Consider the following 23981-nt stretch of genomic DNA (forward strand, 5'->3'; position numbering starts at 1 on the left):
TGGGAATTCGGTTTATTTGAAGTTGAGAGCTTATCGACAAAAGATATTGGCCATGAGTGAGAAAATTTCTCCACGATATTTTGGATCCTATGAGTTTACAACATGCATTGAAGCGGTGGCTTATCGTTTGAGGTTACCGCCATCATCATTACTGCATCTTGTCATTAATGTCTCGCAACTGAGACATGTTATCGAATATCATACACCATCGCCTTCACTACCTCTGACACTGATAGAGAATATGGAGGTACTTTTGAAACCCTTAGAAGTCGAAAGAGTGCATTGAGGAGTGTCTAGAGTAAAAAAGGTAATGATTGAGTTAAAAGATCTGCCAGAGTATGACGCAATGTCGAAGCCGTCGGAAGTGATACAAAAGCAGTTTTAATCATTCCACCTTGAGTATAATTCGTTTCTTTGGGAGGAGAGTGTTAATACACCTGCTTCTGCCACAGATGAGCTAATCTAGGGAAGATTGATCTGGACAGGTTAGACCCAGCCAACCTGGCTTGGCCAGGCCGGCCCAACTTAGCGGGGCAGAAGCCTAGGAGCTACTGATGACGATTCCGGCTTCCAAGTGGGGCACATGTAGCCATTAATCACGTATAAGAGGAGGGGAATTAAGTAGGAATTTGGGGGGGAAGTTTGAATGGATCTTGGGGAGTATTCATTTGGACTAATTAGCTAGGGTTTGCTTTATGTATTGATTTGTTGCACTTTCTTTTGTCTTTGTGTTTTTAGAGCCACCTAGAGTTTGTAAAGAGATGATCTACCTCTCGAATTATAGATCACCCCTTATATCTTGTTTGCTTTGATATTAATCAAACTAGTCCTAGCTGGATTTTCCCACATATCTACAGCAAGTTGCTCACTGATTTGGGCTCCAATTTGTATCATGATACTACTCCTTATATCTGCGTGAAGCCTAATCCCCAATTTGGCAACTCATGCTTGCACATTTTTTGAAACATTAATTTATGATTCATATTATTTGCTTGATTGAGATTTGATCAAATTATTACAAATATATTCACATTTATTGAATGTGAATCTTAAACACTAAAAAAATTTAAATTGATGATCATTTTTTTTTAAGAATTTAGATTCTAGATTTAAAATTTTTGTAAAAGAGAAAAACTATTTTATCCAAATAATTGAAACTATTGGATGAGATGATTTTCATCTCTTTCTAACTTTTAAAATCTAAAACTAACTTAGCGACCACATTTCAAAATTAGGCTTTCTTATTGCCTATTCGCTTTTTTTCTCATCTACTATCATTTGTTATAAAATAAACAAACAGGCTTAAGTGAAAATATGAATTTCTTTTTGTGTATCATCAAAAATCAAATATGTCAACAAAGTAAAAATATGCCTTCAAAAATAATATGCTCAAATTTAAATGTCATTCACTAAAAATTAATTTCAAAAGATTTTGTTAGTTCAACCATGTATCTTAAATGGATGCTATACTTTGGCCTCATTTTGAAATTGTCTACTTCTTATTTTTAAGATTGAAAATCTTGAAGGAGATGGAAAAGACTCTCCAAGAATGTCATAATTCAAAATTCTTGGATGAGAATCATTCCATCTTGCAAACTTTTGAAGTTAAATAATAAGCATGCCATTTCAAAATGGAGCATTCTCACCGCCCATCCACTTTTTCGATTTCTTTTTCAAGTTTGTGAAATTCCTAGAAAAAAAATTTTCTCTCTAACTATTTTTAAAAACCAAATAAAATACTTGAGGACATAATTTCAACTTGGAGCCTTCTCATCGCCCATGCACGTTTTTATTCCATTCCTCTGATTTTCTTTCCTTTACCTTGTAGTATGTATATTAACAAAATACACATCCTGCAAATCTTTAAACACTAATTATTGAAGCTATCCTACAAGATAACCACACCTATTTATTTTTCAGGGAAAATCTCAGCAGGATTAATAATTTCTTACCAGCAAGGACTTGAGAGGACGACCAATGGGTTTATAATCTTCTTCACCAAAAGTGCCTTGGGCTAGATGCTTATCCAATAAAAAATCCTGTTAAGAAGAAAGACAAATAAAACGTTGTCAAGTTTGCACCACAAGGAAGTTGTATAAATGCAAAGGAGTGCTTCAAATTACATTCAGTTATTGAGCTTTCTTTAATAAAAAATACACAGGAGTGCATGTTTCATACTTGCGTGGGTGCATAATACTTCATTCTAATAGCAAAATAATAACTAAGCACCTTTGCCATGAACATGTCTCTGCACCACTGAGCTATTGCTTCATCTGTCGCAGGCACTTCATTCATGGGGCGTCGCTTCAGGTGAACATGGATCTAAATGAAAAATAAGAAATAAAATCAAATGACAATTATCAAAACTGACAAATTGAAAATACTGTTCATGGAAAAGGGCGACACAAATGGAAACTACTCCTGAAGGATATTCACTATGCCGCATGAATTTTGGTAGTGCAACATGATTGGAATGAATTTACGTGCAAATATCAAATTCCAAAAGAGGTCGAATTGCAACATGATCTGGGAGTATCAAAATCTCCAGTATGATCAGTTGTCTATAAAGACAACAAGATGTGAAATAAAAAAAATGATTATAATCTACCTTGCCTTCAGCCTGTGACATGGGAATCCTGATGTACAAACACAAAGTAAAAACTGACAGATTATGGTCTAAAAGATAACCAGTAATTTAGTTGGAGGTGATGAACTAAGTTTAACAATCAATTTGTTTAATCTAAAGAAGCAATACTGCAACTTAGTCCGGACAAATAACTATCACAAAATGGTAGTGATGAAGAACTTGATGATTAGTCTTAGCACTTGATTTAGATCCATTAAGTCCTAATATGAGGTAATCCCATAAGTTCTAATATAGGTGATTAGATCAAGAAAGAAGAAGTAGGGGTGAGTTAATACGCACAAGAGATAATTAGCTTGTAAAACGTGAAGAATGATGATATGTTAAGACAATCATCATATGCAGCTAAATATTAAAAAAAACCCAAAATACATCAACATTAGCTAACGAATAAAAAATTTACGAAATTCATCATGTCCTCAACATACTGAGTTTCCAAGAGATAGTTGCACGAATGACTCAAAAAAAAAACACTGAAAACCAAAGAATTTAAATGTCAAAGGGTCACAAAGAGTGCCAAGGGCAAATTCTGAAGAACTAGGGTATTCAGAAACATCTTTTGCAGATAAGATGATACAATTATCTTAGTCAACTTCCAAACTCAAAAGGAATCGAACTTAATAGGGGGGAAATTTACCCAGATCCATAAAAAAATAAAAGCTTCAGTCATTTCGATGAAGTAGCACAGTTCAGGTCACTGATACTACTATATTATCGAATCAAGTAAAAGTGATTCTTAAGATAATATCCATCAATATTTAACACCCAAAAACACATATAATACAACAGAAAAAATTTTGGCAACATAGTATTGCATGATGTACACCCGATTTTGCTTGGATCAAAATGATCAATTCATCCTAAGATCCCAAAATTGGTTCACCAACTCGTTGATGATGAATCAGATAAGTTGTGAATTACTCAGGAATCACCAAGCTTGAAGTCATCCAAAGCCTCTGCTCGCATATAGATGAAACTCATCAACTCAAGGATTGACGAATTTGCCTACTCGTCCAAGCTACTTTCAAGAGAGTCTAGACTATTTAGCCAAAATATTCATCAATTGACTTGAGTTTCTAACTAGTACTCCCTCAAAGTTCTTGTAATAAGAACTCGTCAAGGGTACTCACTCTTTTATCAAAAAGTCTCCCAATGCTCTTGTTTGGCGGACAACTAGCAATCAAACTTACTAAAAGAAAGACATCCAATAATCACCAATAAATATAGGGTCATCGATAAGAAGGGCATAAAATAATTTGGTACTTATGGTCAAAACAAACATCAAAAGTTTCTACAAGCCTTTCTTTCTAAAATAATCAAATAGATATTACAAGCAACACATTTAAAAGTAAGAAATAACAAAAAGACACAACACGGACTCAAACTTAGGGCATAGATCAAGGGTGATGATGATGCAGTTTAAGGATAAATAATGGAAAGGTGGGCTGGCAGGTAGAAGGGTAGCAAGTTGGGGAAATGGTCGATAGTGCGGGAGAACAGATGTGTGCAAAAAAGAGGATTGAGGCAGGAGTGTAGGGCTTCAGTTGCAGGGGACAGCAAGGGTTAGTTGCGGCAAGGCTGGGCGGGCTGCAGCCGCAGGGGACAGCAAAGAGGGAAGCTGTGGCAAGGTTGGGAAGGTACGGTACCAGGGGAACAGCAGGAAAGAGGCTGCAGCAGATTTGGGGGATTGCGGTTGCAGGGATACAGCAAGGACTGTCACGGGGATCCTGCAGTAAGAGATGGTATGATGGCTGAGGGTTGCGAAGGACGGAAGAGTCAAGGATAATCACCCCCTCGATACGAGATACAGCCGGAGCACTGCTTGAACTTGGATACAGCCCTACAACGGAAAACTTGAGACGCCGATAGCTGTCATGACAGAAACACAATAAAAAAATTTTACTAAAACACAAAAACAACATATTTATTGACCTGGGGTAAAGAATAGTGGACCCCGCTCAAAATAGGAGGGAAACCATGCCTGGAAGAACCGGCACGTCCCTCCTTTGCTAGGACCAAACCGGTCTGGGGAAAAGATTGCAGCATTTTCTGCGTCTGGGGAGTGGACACCCCGCTTCATGCTCTCTTATACTATACACCCACTTGTATTACGAATATTTAGCGATTGTTTCAAATATTTATTTAAAAATTGCTCGGTTAAGAGATTGGATGATTATTCTTTCACGAGTGAGTCTGCTGATTTTGGGTAAGCGAGATCCAAATGTTTTTATGCAACCTTGCCATAATCCTAAATAAAATCTCTCCCAATCCTTTTCTTCTCTACTTCAAATCTTTAGCTACATTACAAAGCTTATTCCATGTCTAGCAGTGGTTTCAAAACTTCAAATAAATCACCATATGCAAGCATAATAAATCTCCAAAAAAGAGCATAAGAAACCTTCATTAGTATTTTCCTATTTTGCAATAAATTATCACACACAAAGACAGCTAAATATTGTAGAATCATCTAATATACAAAGACACATATGTAATTATGATGATTTTCAATTCGTACCGCTAACAAATAAAATCATATTAGTGAATTCACACCTAAAGTGATGTAATCGTATGAAAAGTACTAAACACACCATTGTTTCCTTAAAGCAAGCAACTAAACATGTTCCAATTTCACCTGACTCCAATCAAGATAAGGAATTACCAAACAATGAAGTTTTGGATATATATATATATATATGTTGTGACACCCGCATCAGAGCCGCTCGAATAGGGTTTGTTGGGCCGGTTCTTCGCTTCAAGGCTCAATCGGTTCTCCACCTTCACGCACGAAGCTACTCGCATCCTCCCTTCCTTCGAACGACTAGGGCAAGACGTCGAATTCCCTTCACGCTCGTCTTCTTCGGCTCGTCTCGACGACGATGCATTCGCGTCTGCTCGACACGTTCGCTTCTGACTGAGCCTCTTGATCCATTTGTCTTCTGACAGAGCCGCTCGACGCGGTCTCTTCTGACAGAGCGAGCCGCTCGACGCGTTCGTCTTCGGCCTCTAGCGTCTGTGACAGAGCCGCTCGTCATTCACTGTTCTTCACTGTAGCTCAACGCCGACAGCTCTCCTTGCTCAGATGACGCCTCCTTGTTTGCTTGAGCCAGACAATGGACAAAGTCTCATTTACCCACATGGTGGATAACCCTCAAGTGGAATCCGCAGTGGTGGATAATCCTCAAGTGGAGTCCGCAGTGGGATTCCCCTCAAGTTATAAGGAATCTCGTGAGGGCACATATGATTGTCAGATGATTGTCATTTTATTAAGAAGGGAAGTAGGAAAGGTAAAAAAGCAGCAATCTTTTTCTCTGAATCAGAAATTTCTACCATGACGGAAAAATTCAAGTTTGCTCTTATTGGAAAATTTCAGTGGGGACAACCTCCTATGGATGTTATCAGAAAGAGTGCTGATGATCTTAAGCTAGTAGGCAAGTGAAAAGTGAGACTCATGGATAGGAGATATGTATTGATCCAACTAACAGTGATTGAATACTACACCAGAATTTTCTCCAAGAAATATTTAATATCGAAGGCAAATCAATGAAGTTACTCAAGTGGTCTCCAAATTTCAACCCAAATCATGAAACTCCCACTGTACCGGTATGGTTTAATTTACCTGGTCTCAAGCTGCATTTTTTTCACCATCAGGTTCTCTACTCTATTGGGGTCATCATTGGGGATCCTTTGAAACTAGATCTGTCTACTTTCAACCTAACCAAACCCTCGGTGGTCAGAATACTTGTGAAAAGATTTAGAGATATTACTTTACCTGATGTTACTGAAGTCTGGTTGGGCACAACTCATAATGGATATTGGCAAAAAATCATCACGGAACACCCATATTGTACCCGCTGTAAGATGTTTGGTCATATCCTTGCTAAATGCCATAAATTTCATCCTAGTTTGAAATCTAGGATTCAAGTGAACAAGGATGGGTCTAACCCCACTGCTTTGGATATTTTAGTTTCACATGAGGATACTACCAGACAGGAGGTGTTTGTTGCACCCGAGGACCCCCCATGACACTTCGATGTTGGTGTTGACCTCATTTCTGGATGAGGTCTTTTTTGTCTCTCCTTAGAGCCTAGGGTTTAGCTTTTGGCTTTCCCTGTTCGACCCTCTTAGAGGACTAGTACGGAACCCACACCAATTAGAAAATTCAAGTCACCTCGTCACTCACTCGAGTTTCACATGGGCGGTTTCAAATCCTCGGCAATCCGTTGAGTTGATTAGGATCGACACATGAAACTTGAGTCGAGTTCCTACATTAATAGGAGCAGCCCCTAAGGAACTCTTTCGAGACCCGAACACTCGATAACGCCGCATTTTGCGTACTCACTGCACCACACACCACTTTGACTTGATTTGACTCGTCCGCCGGCAAACTCGTACCTACGACCCCAAATGATGAAAATGATGAAACGGACCGCGTCGACGCGTCCGGAACGCCGACTTTAACTAGGAATGACACCCTTATTAATGTGGTTCCACACTCGCGCGAACTGCACGGATATCGATGTACCTTTTTTTTAGTTGTGGGCAGGCCCGCTGTGCGCAGGCCCGGGCTCAACTCAGGTCCGACTCGGGTTTGATTCAGGCTGGAATCGAGCTGAACACGGGCTAGGCACCATCTCACCTGAATTTGAAATTCAAATTTCAAAATTCAGGTGAATTATTTAATTTTGTCTTAATCAAAATTAATGCAGGTGTTATTATTTTCTCTCCCTGCATTTAGAATTCATTAATTTCACTGCCAACTGCTTCCAGAGTAACGGCTCCTGACTCGAATTCTAAAAGGAAGGCGGGCCTTTTTCCTCTGCGGTCGGCTGGATTCGCCTCCCCGAGATCCTCTCTCCCGATCGCCTTCTCCCTCTCTCGAGATTTCTCTGTTAGATCCCTCTCAACAAGAAGAGACGAAGCATCCTTCACTGCGCTGAAGATTCTCGCCTGCCCCGCTCGTCTTCCCGAGCTCCTGCTCATTTTCTTTCGCTCGCAAAACTCCTGCTTCTGCTCGATCTCGCTCGACAGAGATCCTCGCCTCCGCTGCTCTGCCTTTCCCGAACGCCTGCTCCTCCGGCTGCTGCTCGATCTCGCTCGACAGAGACCCTCGCTCCCTGGTCGCACTCGACTGAAGACTCCCCCAGCTTGATAGAAACTTCGTTCGACAAACTTTGTTCGACACCTGCTCCGCTCGACCCCGAACACCTGCTCGCCCGCTCGCCTCCTCCTTACGCCGAAGACCGTCGCTTGCTCTCTCCTGTCTCCCGCACCGAAGCCGCAAAGTTCGATCCCGTCTCCCGTATGTTCCTCTGCGACTCGCCTTCTTCCCCTTTCTCCACACGACGAAGTCGCGCCTCCTCCGTGAACAAAGCCTTCGTCATCTCACTCCCGGAGACCGACCCCATCAGCTCGCCTTCTTATTCCCTGGTTCGCTCGATTCGGCTCTGATACCAATCTCCCGCTCCTGCAATTCAGCTCTCCCTCTCATCTCTCCTTCCTCTGCATCGAACGAAGTCCCCGCTCGGCTTCTGTCTTCCCCCGAAGCTCCTTGCTCATCTCTCGCGCGACCAAAGTTCTCTCGACCGCCTCACTTCTTCTTTGCGCGACAGAAGCCTCTCCGCTCCTCTTCATTCTCGCAATCAGGAACTTCACTCATTTCAGCCTCCCTGCATCGAGGCCCCTCAGCCTAAACTCTAGCTGATTGTTTGATAGCTGGTTTTGGGCAAAATTTAATTCAAATCTCAAGGTGATTCTTTTGCTATTGTTAAATCATTACCTTAAATCATAGATTTCCCAATTCAGAAAAAGGATTTATTCAGATTCAGAAAAAGGATTTATGAGATTTGAGTTTTTTTTTTTTTTTTTTTTTACTCATCCACCTTTAAAAAAATTTATTATTCATGCATGTAATTTCTTCTCCCGATAGATTTGCATTATGTCACAAAGTAAAGGAGAGACAAGGTGTTGTCTTGATTTACGTAGAAGTAATTCTGGAATAAAGTTGTCTGGTATGGGGAAGGGCAGAAAGGGCCATCCAAGTTAAATAATTTATGAATGAATGATGTCTTAGAAGTAACTGCAGCTAGGTATGAATCCCCATTGAAAGTGACGCTAGCAAATATATGCACCTGATTGGGAGAGGTCTTATAACTTGCTGAAATTATTTTCAGCTATTCTAAATACATGTTAGCTGTTTGAGGTGATTTGGAGGATGCTTCGCTGCAGTTTTCTAGGAGTCTTTTAATGTACCGCTTCGGGATGGTTTATCATTGTTTTGGAGGATTTTATGTTCCATTTAAATGCTATTTGAAGTTGTCAATCACTGTAGAGTGCTGTAGGAGTGCTGCCATGTGCTTAAATTAATGATTTGGAGTGTTAGTTGTTGCCCAGTGTCGTAGGAAGCGTTGTAGGGTGTTGTCCAATGTTTCTACTTAATGTCTAGTGTCGTAGGAAGCTGTAGTACCGCTGTCCAACGCTTCTTATTGCTGCCCTGAGCAGTAAGAGCTGTAGGATCGTTGTACGATGCTTCTAGTTGCTGCCCACCTCTGTTCGGGTTTGTAGGAAGCCGTATAGGTGCTGCCCTTTGTTGTTTGGGTTCATAAGAACTCATACAAGTGCTATTCGAAGTTCCTAGCTGCTATCCGGAGTCGTAGGATCACTGTATACATTTGCTAGTTGCTTACCGGAGCCGTAGGAGATCGTAGGATCACCATACTAGCTCGCTAGTCACAGTAAGGAGTTGTAGGAGGCCTTAGGATAACCTCTTTTGAGTTTCTTGTTATTGCTACAACTTGTTCAATTGTTTACTGTTTTCTTCTTTTCTCTGCAATTTATTTAAATTGCCTGCAAATTATATTGTGCTTTGTGAGTTGAACATGCAACAGGGATAGCAGCAGCAGATACGCCACGTACGCAGGTACATTTTATTTGTTGTTGTTTCTTTATTGCAATTATTGTTGCTCTAACACGTTATGCAGGTACTGAATGCAATCTCACTTTCAAAATAAAACGATTTTTCAAAATTAAACAACATTTTCAAAAAAAAAAAACATAACACGTTCTTTCGAACTTACGGGAGTCCCTCGGAGGAGGTAACCCACGGTTGCTAATGCGGTTTAAATGGGTTTCACAACTAGTTTAAACTAAGTAAGCTCAAAAGAAAATAGTGATACCGGAACGAGGGAACCGTGGGATCCTAATCGATGTCGCTCTAATCAACTTAAACCCCCCAATGACAACCAAATTGAGACAGTGAAACACACATGGTAAAACTATTTGAGCTTTAGACTTTAGGACTGTTACTGCGACGAGGAACTCGGAGCAACTTCATAGGCAGCACAGCAAGAGGCAGCACAACAAGAGTTTGGAGCGAACTACAGGTGAAGGTGGTCGTCATTCTACAACAGCAGAATGAGTTTACACCAACTAAACTTTCCTAGTTAAACAACCTATAGGACTTTGAGGTGGCTCGTCTAGAGCGACGTAAAACCTCACCCTCTTTTAGGCTTCTGTACAATCATGTTGTGCAGCGTAAGTCCTAACCCGCCTTAGGTTCCGAGGTTGTCATGTGACACGACGTAAATCCTTTTATCTCTGTGGGCTATTTGCATAATCGGGTATTATGCAAATGTAAGTCATAAATAATAAAATTGACAGGATTAAACATTCAAATAACCTCTAAAATAAAATGCAGCCACACAGTAGGATAGTTTGGGAAGGGAAGTCCCTGAGAGTTCTCCTCAGAATCTGTGACATCCTCTACCCTTTAATTCCATTGAACTCCTGAAAGAACTGTTCCTACTTGAGTCACTCTCACTTGTTTTTTCACGCCCTACCGTGAAAACCTAAATCTTGGAATCTTGAAGACTAGAACCACCGATCATTATCGAGAGTTTTCTCAAGTGATTCCCGTCACTTGGGATGTAATTAACTATAGGGGCTTGACTCTATAGGGAATTTGGAACCCAGGTAAAATAAATTCTATTTAATTTTTGTATTAAATAGGGAAATTTGTCGGTCATATATAAAAGGTTCGCTGACCAAATGGATGTCACAAATCTCTTAGTTTGCAGGATTGGGCTCATTATCGGGGTCTACACTTTTCTCTTGGAATGTGTAGTATTCAGGGTGTCAGGCATGATTATGCAAACTATTGGACGAATGAGATCCATTTGGTCTCATTTTTTTTAAAATTAAAACATACTACTTTCAAAACCTAAACAAACTATATCTCTTTTAGTGAATTAAATTTTAAAAATTATTTTCATATTCATATTTTTAAATAATAAAATAAATCTAAGCAAAAAGTTAACCGACAGCTGGCACCTACAAACTCCATAAAAAACAATACTAATAGACTATTACCTATAAATGATAGTGTTCAGACTGATAATCAGGAGAGTTTCACAGCTCCACTTCTTCAAGAAGTATCCGGTGTAGCAACAACTCATATTTCACATATTGTAGAACCTATTGTAGGTATTACTGTTGGTAATCCTTCTGCTTCAGCTCTACCCCATCAGACAGATTCTTCGGAGGAATGACAGGTTTACACTTCCAGTAGGAAGAAGAAGAATGAAGATCTACTAGAGCTCAGGAGACTTACGAATAATACTTTGGTTACTACGGGTAATGGTCAGCACCTTACCAATCTGCTAGTTGAATCCCTACCGAGAACTAGAGCCAGAGACAGGACTAGATTGGGATGACCCACACTTTTTCAGCGTCCGGGTGGTTTTTAGGTTTCTTTTTATTTCTATATGTACCTATCTTTTACATTTTTTTTTGTGTGTTGTATCGTGTGGGTTGGGTGTTTAGGCCCACCCATACAAACTATATATATATATATATATATATACACACACACATACATACATACATACATACATATAAGATCCACCAATACCATTAGCAAGGAAAAAAGTATAAAATATCCATGAAATAGTTCAAAATAAAATGACAAAAAAGCAAATATAATAGGCAAGATAACCTTTGTCTCACCAGTACTACAATGCTCAAGAATCCTAACAGTATCTACTATTGACCGTAAAATATCCATGAAATAGTTCAAAATAAAATAACAAAAAAGCAAATATGATAGGCAAGATAACCTTTGTCTCACCAGTACTGCAATGCTCAAGAATCCTAACAGTATCTACTATTGACTAATTACAATTCTACCAAAAGCGGGTACCAAATGTATGTTGAAGACCGTATTTGAATGAGGAAATAAAGAATGACCCGTATACCTCACAAATGCTGTAAATCATACCTGACAAGGCTGCCGTTTCAAAATTCTGAGCATAGTTGGGGCGGGCTTTTCTCTAGGAATTGCTACTGTCACATCATAAATGGCAGGAACAAATGATCGCATATTATTTACAGCTGAAACAAATCCCTGAAATGGAAAGAGCAGTTTAAAAAAACTTTCAAATCCCAAAAGAAATTCAAATTTATTCAAGAAAATCGAAATCATAGAAAAAAGAAAAAGATGAAAATGATCCCTAAACTATTTATGTAAAGCTATTTTAGTTCCATAATACAAAACGAGTCCAATTAAGCTACTTGACACTTTAAATATTATCCAAAATAGGCCCTTAAATCTCAAACCTGAAGCAAAATAATCTAACATTAGCTCTTTTGAATCATATTTGAGAAGTCGAGAAACTAAATTCATTGCATACTAAAATGATCTAATGTGAGTAATCTAAAGACCATTTTAACCATTTTCTCTCGTGAAAAATTTTAACCTTTACTATACAAGGCATACAAAAAAGATTGTAGTGACGGTTTATTTGCCACAATGTAAACCTTAAACTAATTGAAGTATAACAAATAATTGAGCCGCACAAAAAAATGCATTAAATATTCTTTTAGTTAGTTTAGCACTAAAAAAAGCCCTGCAACCTTAGAAACTCCCCTAGGGTATCAGGCAATGCACTTCATAAATTACAAGCCAATTATATTTCTCATCAAATTGCTGAAAATACTAGAAGCAATTATCCAGAAAAGAGTAGATAATCTACAAAAAAAGCTCAGATGTACACTAGGATTATCCAAGGAAAGAAATAACAATAGAGAATGTAAGAGCAAGAATGAAAAATCAAAAGGAACAATAGAACCATGACAGACAAAGAATGCAGTAATGCGCACCAATTACAAGACAATACCAAAAAGTAGAAAAATTGAGCTTAAACTCAATCAGCCGGAAACTTGCTTCCTTCAGCAAACAGCTTATTGAAACATCAAAATTGAATATTCACTTTACAAAACCCGAAAAGCCATTATATGCTTTGAGAAAGAACTTCAGCATTACTCAAATAGGAAGTTACAACCATAAATCTAGAAGTTTAAAATTGAAAAAAACAGAAATGAGAAGCTCTGAAAATCACAAAAACGCCATTTAAGCATTAAATGACACTCCAAATTAGTAGTTTAAACCAGCTAGAAGCAGAATTCTGGCAAGACAGGTATAACTTTGGACCTTTGTCAGAACCAAGACAAACGTAACACTGCATGAATGATAAAATTATGAACAACGGTGTTAACTTGGAACACCAAAATTCAGAAAATAAAATCATCAAATTCAACAACTAGAAGTTCAGTAAAGTTTTGGTGATAAAAGTTAAAAGGACTGCAGTTGATTTAGGGGACACAAGAAAGTAACACAGAAATCAGCAGTGCTCCTTAAACAAGGAATAGAAAGAAATAAATAGCCTGCCTTAGTGCGAGGAATCAACACATTTCTCGGAACTGGTAAACCCTGTGAAGCTGCATATTCTTGGGCAGCCTGCAGTTTAGCAGGCGTGAAACGGGTACCTTCAACAAAAAGTGCCAGCCAAAACGGCTGAGGGAAGTCCTTCAGTCTTTCGAGACCTGACTGCAACGTAAAATGAGGATATAAACTAGAGAATAAAAAGAATTCCAGAAAGAAGACATCATTCATTGTAACATTATGCCTTCAACGTGTCTTCATCCTTGGCCCAACTCCTCTCCAAAAAGAGATATTCTGTAAACCACATCGACCAACCAATGACCTATATAAAAACAAATGAATTAATTCTCTTGAAATGACAAATAAGATCATAAAGTTTTTTTATCGCACAAGAATTCCAAAAGTATAAGCGAGAAGCCTTTCCCATGAAAAATAATGGCTATGAAGAGACGTCTAAAGAAGGGCATCTTAAAAAAAAGAAGCACAAAAACGTCAGTTTACAAAGACTTAAAAAATTTCTTTGAAGATCCTATAGATCAAGCAAGCAGATGACCTACCATTTCCCATTGTTGCCTATCATCACGATTTTCATCTCCCACTATAGTAGCTATCACTACCTACTAAAACTTTCATCAATATCAACATTAACACCATGTCCATTGTTTGTTGGAAACTCACAGCAGTTATCACTCTTGGTCAATCACATTTAGTCACGAGAAGGAATGATAATCCTTATAAATTCAAGTTCAAACCAAAACAAAATGGCTACAATGTTGAAAAGCTGCACTATTTCATGATAAGCACGAGAAAATTATGATAGGCAGTTTAGTCCCATAGTTCCAAGAAAAACATCCTGGTATTATTGGGTGACTTCCTGTACCATATTGCCTTGCAGACATCAATTATAAACCACCATTAACATTGTTGGCGCCTAAATATGTTCCAATATTATAAACAAGTTACACAGGAACTAAGTCAAACTAAAAGAAGAGCATATGTAAGACTGACTAGCATTTTAACATTATGAAAATAGTAATAGCATTGACATAAGAAATAAAGCATGACATGAACTTCTTACTGGTAATTTTTATCAGATTGCAGGGAAGCCCCTGCCCATAAAATCCCATAAAGCTCCTCAAAAGGCAGTTTAACATGCAGAATGTGTCCATCTTGACAAGTACCCAAATTAACATGTCAATTCATTATATCTCTCTAATCCTTTGATAATGCTATCAATTTTATTGCACCGTTAGTTGCCATCAAAAAGTTACTTTTTTTATGGTAGATTTAACTTAAAAAGCATTCATCACTGCAGCATAACCAACAAACATATAATGTCACTGAAAGATCACTCTAACAACAAAATGATGGAGAAACTCCCTCTACATTTTTTCCTTAAGGTTGAGGGAAGCAAATTCTACAAGTCCCCTTCAAGCCAATGCCAGCTTACAACAAATTTCACTTTTCATAACTATATAGTATGCATTCTGTAGAAAATAAGTTTGGAGAGGATAATCTCTTAATTCTATTATTCACATGTAGGGGAAAATAATCTCTCATATTTTACAAACTTACCAAATATTTCTAACCAAAATTAGGAAAGGAAACATTATAAAATAAAAAAATAAAATAACATAGAATAAAAAGGGGATAAATTAATGAAGAGTTTCCTAAGTTATCCCAATCAAGTCCTCCAAGATCTCATAATTCCCTCAGAATTTTCTCAGATTTTCACACTCCCCCTCAAGCTGGGTCTCAGATGTTAGAGAGACCAAGCTTTGTATTGACCACTGAGAATGTGCTTAAAGGAAGAGTTATTGTGAAGATATCAGTAACTTATTCATGTAGGGGAAAATAATCTCTCATATTTTACAAGCTTACCAAATATACCTAACCAAAATTAGGAAAGAAAATATTGTAAAATAAAAAAATAAAAAAACATAAAACAAAAAGGGAATAAATTAATGTACAGTTTTCTAAGTTATCCAATCAAGTCCTCCGAGATCTCATATTTCCTTTAGAATTTTCTCAGATTTTTACACTCCCCCTCAAGCTGGGTCTCAGATGTTGGAGAGACCAAGCTTGGTATTGACCATTGAAAAGTTGCTTAAAGGAAGAGTTTTTGTGAAGATATCAGCAACTTATTGATGTGTCGTGATGTAGCATAGTGGTATAATTCCCCCAATTAACCATTTAAGAGATGAAGTGTTTAACAACTTCAATATGCTTGGTTTTGTCATGATGCATAGGATTATTGGCAATATTGATAGTTGCTTGACTGTTACAAAAAAATTGTATGGACTTATTGGAGGAACATCTCAGTTCCTTTAACAATTTTTTAATCCAGATTCGTTCACAAATTCTCAGATAAATGTCCTATACTTTGATTTTGCCCTACTTCTAGAAACAATAGCTTGCTTCATACTACTTCATGTAACAAGATTTCCTCATACATGTTTGTTGGAATCATTTTCAAGTCTCGGTAATATTTTAATGTACACTTCTTCCAGATCCCAATTCAAAATAATATTTTCTATATAAAGTTGATGTCGTCCCCATTCCTTGTTAATTGCTACAGAAAGGAGAACTCTGGTATTATTCAACTTGGCAACTGGTGCGAATGTCTCCTAATAATCAATCATATAGGCTAGCGTGAAACTTCTTTGCAACAAATCTGATTTTGAATCTCTCAATGCTCACATCAACTATGTATTTGATGTTGAACACCCAGTTGCATTCAACTTTCTTCTTATCCTGAGAGAGTTTAGTAAGAATCTACGTATCATTATGCTGTGCTCGAATATCCACTTCCAATGTTTTCCACTATTCTGGAATTTCAAGAGCTTCAAGAATGGATTTAAAAATCTACACTATCAAGCTTAGACATAAACGCTATATAGGATGAGGATAGCTTCCTATAAGCTACATACTCCCGAATTGGATATCTAATACAGTTTTCCTTATCATCAGCATCAGAAGATTGAGGGAATAATTCATGAATACTAGATTCCTCCATAACCAAAATTTCAAGTGAATGTAGACTCAGGTTTTGGTTTGAGCAGTTATGTCACTGCAAGTTGTTTTCCATCTACTCAAGATTTTGCTTCCTCTTTAGGTACACACAAAGTTCTTTGTTATGTACTTCAGGTTGAGTTAGTTGGGCCCTCCTCAACCTAAATAGAGATAGATGAATCGAGAGGGGAGGCAGTGTAGATGTCATCCAATACATCCCAAAAATGATGTTCATTTGCACTCACCTCCTGAATATTAGATTTGGGCAAGTAAAATTGATTTTCAAAAAATTCAACTTTGAAAAAATTATAGTATTTTTTGGTAACAGAAGAATAACATTTATACTTCTTTTTGTTGGCAGCATACCCAAGAAAAATACACTTGTTAAACTTATGATCAAGTTTTAGGCGATTTTGGGAGTGAACGTAAACAAAAGATACACAACCAAATATTTTAAGTTGGATAATAGAAGAGAAAGTTCTGGTGTGGGGGCAAGTAACCATCAAAACATCAAGAGAAATTTTGAAGTTAAGTACCCAACTTAGGAATTTGCTTGATAAGATATGTTACAATAAGAACTTCTTAACCCCAAAAATATTTATGAACTTGATGGCACATCATGATTGAGCAGGATACCTAAAGGAGATATTTGTTCTTTCTCTCAACTAACTCATTGTATTGTGGGGTATTAATACATGAACTAACATAGATAATTCCAATTTTTTTAAAGAAGGGGCCCAAGTATGGAGTTGAAAAATTCTTTTGCTTTATCAATTTTGAAGATTTGAATTTTACATTAAAATTTAGTTTGAATCATGTCATCGAAGGTTTAAAAGAATTGGATTGTTTCAAATTTATCCTTCTTTAGGAATAGCTTGTGGTTCTAGTGTGATCGTCGATAAATAAGAGAAATCATCTACCACATTTAGAATTTTCACCTTTGAACATCCCCAAATATCATTATGGATAATGGCAAAATGGAGCAAGGGTTTTTACTAGGTTAGAGAAAAATTATTTCTAGTGTGTTTGGCAAGTTGACAACTCACATTGATAAAACTAGATTTTTTTATTGATAAATAAATGAGGATACACCTTAACAACATAATTGAAATTAGGATGACTCGGACGTCAATGCTATGACAAGACTTAATTTTCGACAGACAAGGACTCAACGGGCTCAAAAATTTGAGGTAGATATGAAAGTAAAATTAGTTGTGTGTTTAGAAATAGAGTTTCCTTGAGCGGGTACAAGCTTTGATACATTTCAGCACTGTCAATCAACTTTCCTGACTCCACCACCTGAAATTCACAAGAATTTGAATTTAGTTATACATGTAAGATTATGAGTAAGCTTACTAATTGAAACCAAATTGCAATCCAATTGTGGAACATATAAAATAGAGAAAAAAAAAATCTTAAGAGAGCTCCACATCTCCTTTCCTAGTAATGATTGACTGTGATCCATCTGCAATTTTTATCAATCTAGATGTAGAAGCCTCTTGATAGTTTACTAGAGCATTGATGTCTCCGATCATATGATCAAAGGTTCTTGAATCTATGATCCAAGTTCTAACTCTCCCATTACTGGCAAGACGAGAGAAAACTATATTACCTTAGAGTGTCTAGAGGTTGGTGTGCTCCTCTGAATTACCTCCAAGAAGTTTTCTCGGTACTTTAAGCTGCTCCTCGGTGAATGGTTTAGTCGACCCTTCGGATATGGTAGCAATACTAGCTTTTTTCTCTTGATCATTTCTACCCTATCCAAGTTTTCAGTCTATGAGCTTTCCACGAAGTTTCTAACATTTATTTTTTATATGCTCAATATTCTTACAATAGTCACATGTGGGAAAATTTCTTGATCTTTTAGACCTGGGAAGAATTATGGGTGTATAGAGAAGAGCTTTTAGTACTTGGTGAGCCCCCCATTTCTAGTCAGTATTAGCTTCTTTCAACTCACTTCCCTCCTAACTTCGGCAAAGGCTTCACGAGTAGATGGAAGAAGCTTTATTACCATGATCCTCCTCACTTCATCCAAATCCTGATTTGGTCCAATTAAGAATTTGATGGTTCTCATCTTTTTTATGATGAATTTAAACATCACGACATCATGTGGATATTTCCACACACGTGTCTAAAACATATCGAATTGAAATCAATACTTTGTCAATGTGTTGAAGTAAAGTATTGGGTGACACTTAGTTCACCTTGACGTGGGTCATGAAGCTTAGTTTTCGATCTCAAACATATCTACGGTGTTTTCTGTACTGGAATATGTTTCTCTTACCTCCTAAATTTTTTACTAGTTTTTTAAAGCAAGAAATTCTTTCCCACTTCAATGGTCATTCAATTGACTAGCCAAAATAGAAACATATGATTTTAATTCTTCCATATGTGGTGGTTGGGGGTTAGGGATCTCATAAACTGTGTCATCTCCCCTGAGATATTCCTCTTTACATTTACCACAAATACACATAAACATATATTGGGACCATTGAAGGAAATTATGATCATTTAATTTATGATTTGTGGTAAAGTTATAGAGTTCAGGAGTTGTTTGAGCAGAATCCTGATCATTGATTTAGAAATAACCTTCAGAGTCGAGCTTGACATCTTCATTTTGTACTTGGTTATAAACTCTATCACGCCTTGAGTTAGAATTATGGAAGAGGAAGGAATTCAAAAAACTACTTGTTGGGTTGTCTATACTATTGGATTTTAGTCGTTGGAGATAGCCAACAAGTGGGGACAGAACCACTACTATTGTTGCTCGCTTGGTTGTCTGTGTTGTAGAATTTCAATTCTTGGAGGTAGGCAACTAGTAGGACAAAAACCATTACCGCTCCTCGGGAAAAATCCTTGTTGTAATCCTTTTAAAGCCAACTAGTAGGAAACATCAATAGGAACTGCTTGATGTGATACCAGGAACCAAGATGGTAGGAGGGTCTGGGAAGAGCTCCAACACTAGAGGTTGTAGGGAGACGCCCTGATAGAGAGCCCGCAGGAAGACTAGCGGTTGCAAGGAAGATTTCGGCAATGGATGGCTATTGAAGAGGCTCCGGTGTTTTAAAAAAAATTAGGGTTTGTTTCTTATGGCTCTGATATCATGTAGAAAATGAATTTTGAGAGGAATAATTCTCTTAATTATATTATTCACATGCAGGATACGGCCACGATTCGTTGTCAAAATCCAACGTCTTTTCACAAAAAAATTAGGGCAAACACAAATTTTATCTCAATAATCCCAACAACTCACACAAATACAAAAGATGAGCACCTACAATTCGAGAGGTAGGCGGTTTGTCCCAGTTCCTACATTCGAGAGTAGGAGATCTCTCCCAAAACCTAACCCTAAGACTCACAGCTCAATCTCATCATAAAACCTAACTCTAGCCAGAACAAGTCTATTTATATCCAACAATGATAATATTAAATGACTAAATTGCCCTTAGCGTAAAAAGACAAATTTGCCCTTATGCTAAGCGCCCTCGTTAACAACTACATATCTATAACGGAAAACAATCTCTCCACAATTTCCAAATATATATAACTTAAACTAGGAAAGAAAATATTCTAAAATAAAAAATAAAATAACATGGAATAAGATGGAACTAAATTAATCAAGAGTTTCCCAAGTTATCAAATCATCCAAAATTTTCTCAGATTTACTTCAGTATTTTCTCAGAGTTCCACCCACTGAAATGGTGTGCGAGATGATATTGAGACCTAATGCACGATAGAAGAAAAACTCCAAATGAGAAAATTTTCAAAAAAATTAATAATAAATAAAACATAGATTTGGGATTTAAGAATTTCGAGTATGATTTTTGCTATATATGCTCGATTCAACGTTGGCAAAAAAAAATTTAAAAGAAGAATCTACAATGAAAGCAAACAATGAGTATGATGTATGCTATACACTTGGTTCAACATGTATGAATCCACAGAAGTAACCAGTGAAAAATTTCCAGTAGAAATGTACTACAATAGCAATTGCAAATAATGCACACCACGGCCTTGCCTCAGATCAAAACAAAATCAAGTTGTCATGACTTGTGCCTTTACTGGGTAAGGCATAATAGCCTTCTAATAGGCAAGGATGTGGATCTCATGATTGTCAACCTCCAGTAGATCAACATAACAAAACATAAATGGGCATATGTCTCAACTTGACCTAGGAACACACTTCAATCGATCCAGCAAGCATAACAAAATCACATCAAGCTAATGTTTGACAGGCAAACTAAATATAGATTCCCACCTTGAGCGTCCATAATTGCAACCTAGTCCCTATAGCAAATATGATGCAAGATGGTATTGCAATCTGATTGCAATCTGATATGAAAGCAAACAGGGTATGATGTATGCTAGATACTCGGTTCAACATGCATGAATCTATAGAAGTAACCAGTGAGAAATTTCCACTAGAAATTTACTACAAAACCATTTGCAAATAATGCCCACATTGGGTTTTCTAATGTGCAAGGATTTAGATCACGTGATCGTAAACCTCAAATAGATTGATATAACAAGACATAAACGGGCTTATGTTCACAGAATCAACTTGACATAGCAACACACTTCAATTGATCAAGCAAGCATAACAAAAGGATATCAAGATAATGTTTAACAGGCAAACTAGCTAAAGATTCCCACCTTGAGCGTCCATAATTGCAACCTAGTCCCTATAGCAAATACGATGCAAGATGGTATTGCAATCTGATATAAGAGACAAATCAAACCCTACGAATGAAAAACCAAATCAATTAGATATGATGCCATAGGTGCCCTTGAGTTTCGTGGATGGCCAAGAAAGAGGACTTGAAAACCATACACGAAATATATCAAGATGCAACAAGATGACTGACACTTTAACCAGGATGCAACAAGATGTAAAATACAAATATCTATAATCTTAAGAGACAGTACAAACAAATAACCAAGATTAAAATGCATTTTAATAGTAAACAACTAAACTTGTGAAACTAGACCCACAAATGACTGACACTTCATCATCTTTAGCCATATCCCAACTACTTTGGGTCAACTTTATCAAACCTCACTTTTCCCCGTTACATTTGAGTGTTTGAGTGTTGCTTAAGGTGTTAAAACCATTCTTTGTGAATACATCTGAACAACTTTTCTCCGTGTTGCCCAAGTTCTATACCTATTCCTTTGGCACTAGACCTATCAGCCCATCTAAAAGGTGAATTTCCTGCACTTCATTGCCCATATCAAAATTCTTTAAGTCTATTTTCAACAACATTATCTTCAATATGTGCTACTTAAAACAATCTCACTAATATAATCATTCCTTTATTTATCCAAGTTTTACGATGCATCCATCCTTAAATTCCCATTTTCACAACATTCAACTTAAGTTATCGGCAATTTTTTTTAGTTACCCAATGACACACACACACAACACAATCAACAACATTATCATTTTAAGAAATTTAATTTTACCATAAGATTCACAGCATGTATACGGACTAATATAGTCACCACTTTACTGTTGACATTAAGAATTTGTTAATTTAGAACATCCTTAAGATAAACATTACAATTTACAATATGCCCAAGCTTCATTCTCACTCTCGTAAAAATGTGTAGACTCTGTTGCATGGATTAATTAATACAAACTCGATAAAAAAAAAGAAAAAATTGAAAAATGGTACCATGCACTTTCTATAATTGTTAAAAGAAAGAGAAAGCAAGCATGAACTATCATGTCATCTAATAAGACAAGTATAACAGAGATAAAATCAAATAGATTATAGTAAATGACATTAATGAATTATACAAATGACGTCATGGTCACCAATTTTTATGGAATATATCATATATAACTAGTTCAAGAAAAATCAAGTACCAATCATACAAATAAATCGATGGAGAAAAGAGCCAAGCATACAGCAGCTTCAGATTTTGCAAAATGTGTATGAAGGACACTAAAAAAAATTACCACCGTTAGTTTACTGCAAAATGAGGCAATTTGCTTCATTAACAAAAACAAAACAATTCTATGCGAAAAAATATAAAAAAAAATAAAAATAAGCAATTATAAAACCCAGCCTAAGCTTATGCAGTCTCTTTCATAAAATTATGATAGATCTGTCAGAAAACTCACAGGAAGGAACTTTGATGATTTCTTCATGACAGCTAATGCGCTACCAAGGCAACCTGAACGCTGATGTAACAATAGAATCAGCGAGTATGAAAATTATCATATATGGTAAGCACATGAAAGTAACTTCTTTGGCATGGATGAACAATGAAGAATAACAACCATGACCTAATATGATTTTATAAGGAATATTTACATAAATACCACAATCCCTATATATTTGCATATCTAACACTTCAATCTTTACACCTATGCATGAAAAGGTGTATTTTACTTTTTAAAACTTAAACTGGTGGTATTTTTTATGTGATAATGAAAGATTTGGGTGGTATAAATGTAAAATTTAGGTGTTACAAAAGTAAATACATAGGAATTGGGTGGTGTGTATGTAAATGCCCATTTTATAAAATGAATGCCAGCATGCGCCATATACGCACTGAATAGAAAATATAAGAAGTAAAAAAAAATGCACCTGCGCTAAAATCCATCCAACTAGCCAATCAATATCGCTTCTATGATTAGAGACTAAGAGAGCATGCTCTTTGCCTGCAATGCCATCCAATGACAGAGCATACAGAGAGAACCATCTGGTCATTAGTAGGTCAATGGTGACAAATTAGATTAATGAAAAAGGTTCAGTCTGTACCCATTGACTGAAAGGATTCAGAGTCTGCATATAAGCGAATCTACAATTAGAAGCAAATATCATACTTGTTAAGCATAAATGAATTCCTTTTTAACAGGAAATTAGATCACATCATGCAAGCTCATTGATAAATATATCAAGTATAGCTCAAAAAAAATGCCATTAACTCTAGCCAGAGATCTAAAAGGATAATGTTACAAAAAAAAACTCTACAGCACAGTGAAAGAAAAATGTGGCAAGGAAATGATTTAGCTTTTCTTTTATGTTTACAAAAGAACATTTAGACTTGGGCATATTGTATAAGAAAATGATCTTAAATTAATTATTAGAATTAAATGAAAATATTATTAGAATTAAATGAAAATATGACACTCAATAGCACTCAATGGAGAAAAAGGATTTATACAGCCGACCCCCACTTAGTGGGATAAAGGTTTATTGTTGTTGTTGTTGTTGTTGTTGTTGTTGTGCAAAAGAACATATAGAATGACATCCACATATTTAAGTTGATCGTGAGGAAAGAATGGGAGCACCAATAAATTGATTAATTATAGTAATTCAAGTGTGTTTTCCCATTCCTCAGCTCATTGAAGGCAGTTGAAACAAGCACAAGGGTCTGTCGTTTACTAATTCACAACGCTAAACATGCACTATGCTTTCACTTATAGAAATTCCATGGAGTAGAGAAGCTCGAACGGTAAGTAATGATAACGCAATCACTTTGATGCAGTCAGATAGAGCATGGCTTACCGACACTAGTTTATTCACGCACTTGATGATAGTCTCTGATAAGAACAGTTTCAGAATGAAAATGCATGGCTTGTTAAAAGCCATCTTCGAG

At 36.8% G+C, this 23981-nt stretch overlaps 1 protein-coding gene across 1 annotated transcript in view; it reads right to left on the bottom strand.

Annotated features, from left to right (window-relative positions):
• The window catches only part of LOC110024554 (1-acyl-sn-glycerol-3-phosphate acyltransferase PLS1), a 42599-nt gene that overhangs the window by 17941 nt on the left and 677 nt on the right, over window positions 1-23981 (bottom strand). Inside the window, exons 3-10 of the mRNA XM_020724593.1 lie at window positions 23141-23180; window positions 22967-23040; window positions 22498-22557; window positions 13603-13680; window positions 13365-13523; window positions 11916-12041; window positions 2230-2322; window positions 1953-2039 (exon numbers count right to left, since the gene is read on the bottom strand). Coding sequence (XP_020580252.1) covers window positions 1953-2039; window positions 2230-2322; window positions 11916-12041; window positions 13365-13523; window positions 13603-13680; window positions 22498-22557; window positions 22967-23040; window positions 23141-23180 — 717 coding nt within the window. The remainder of the gene's footprint in view (window positions 1-1952; window positions 2040-2229; window positions 2323-11915; window positions 12042-13364; window positions 13524-13602; window positions 13681-22497; window positions 22558-22966; window positions 23041-23140; window positions 23181-23981) is intronic.

The sequence above is a fragment of the Phalaenopsis equestris genome, unplaced genomic scaffold, assembly GCF_001263595.1.
Source record: "Phalaenopsis equestris unplaced genomic scaffold, ASM126359v1 Scaffold000258, whole genome shotgun sequence".
Taxonomy (NCBI): Eukaryota; Viridiplantae; Streptophyta; class Magnoliopsida; order Asparagales; family Orchidaceae; genus Phalaenopsis; species Phalaenopsis equestris.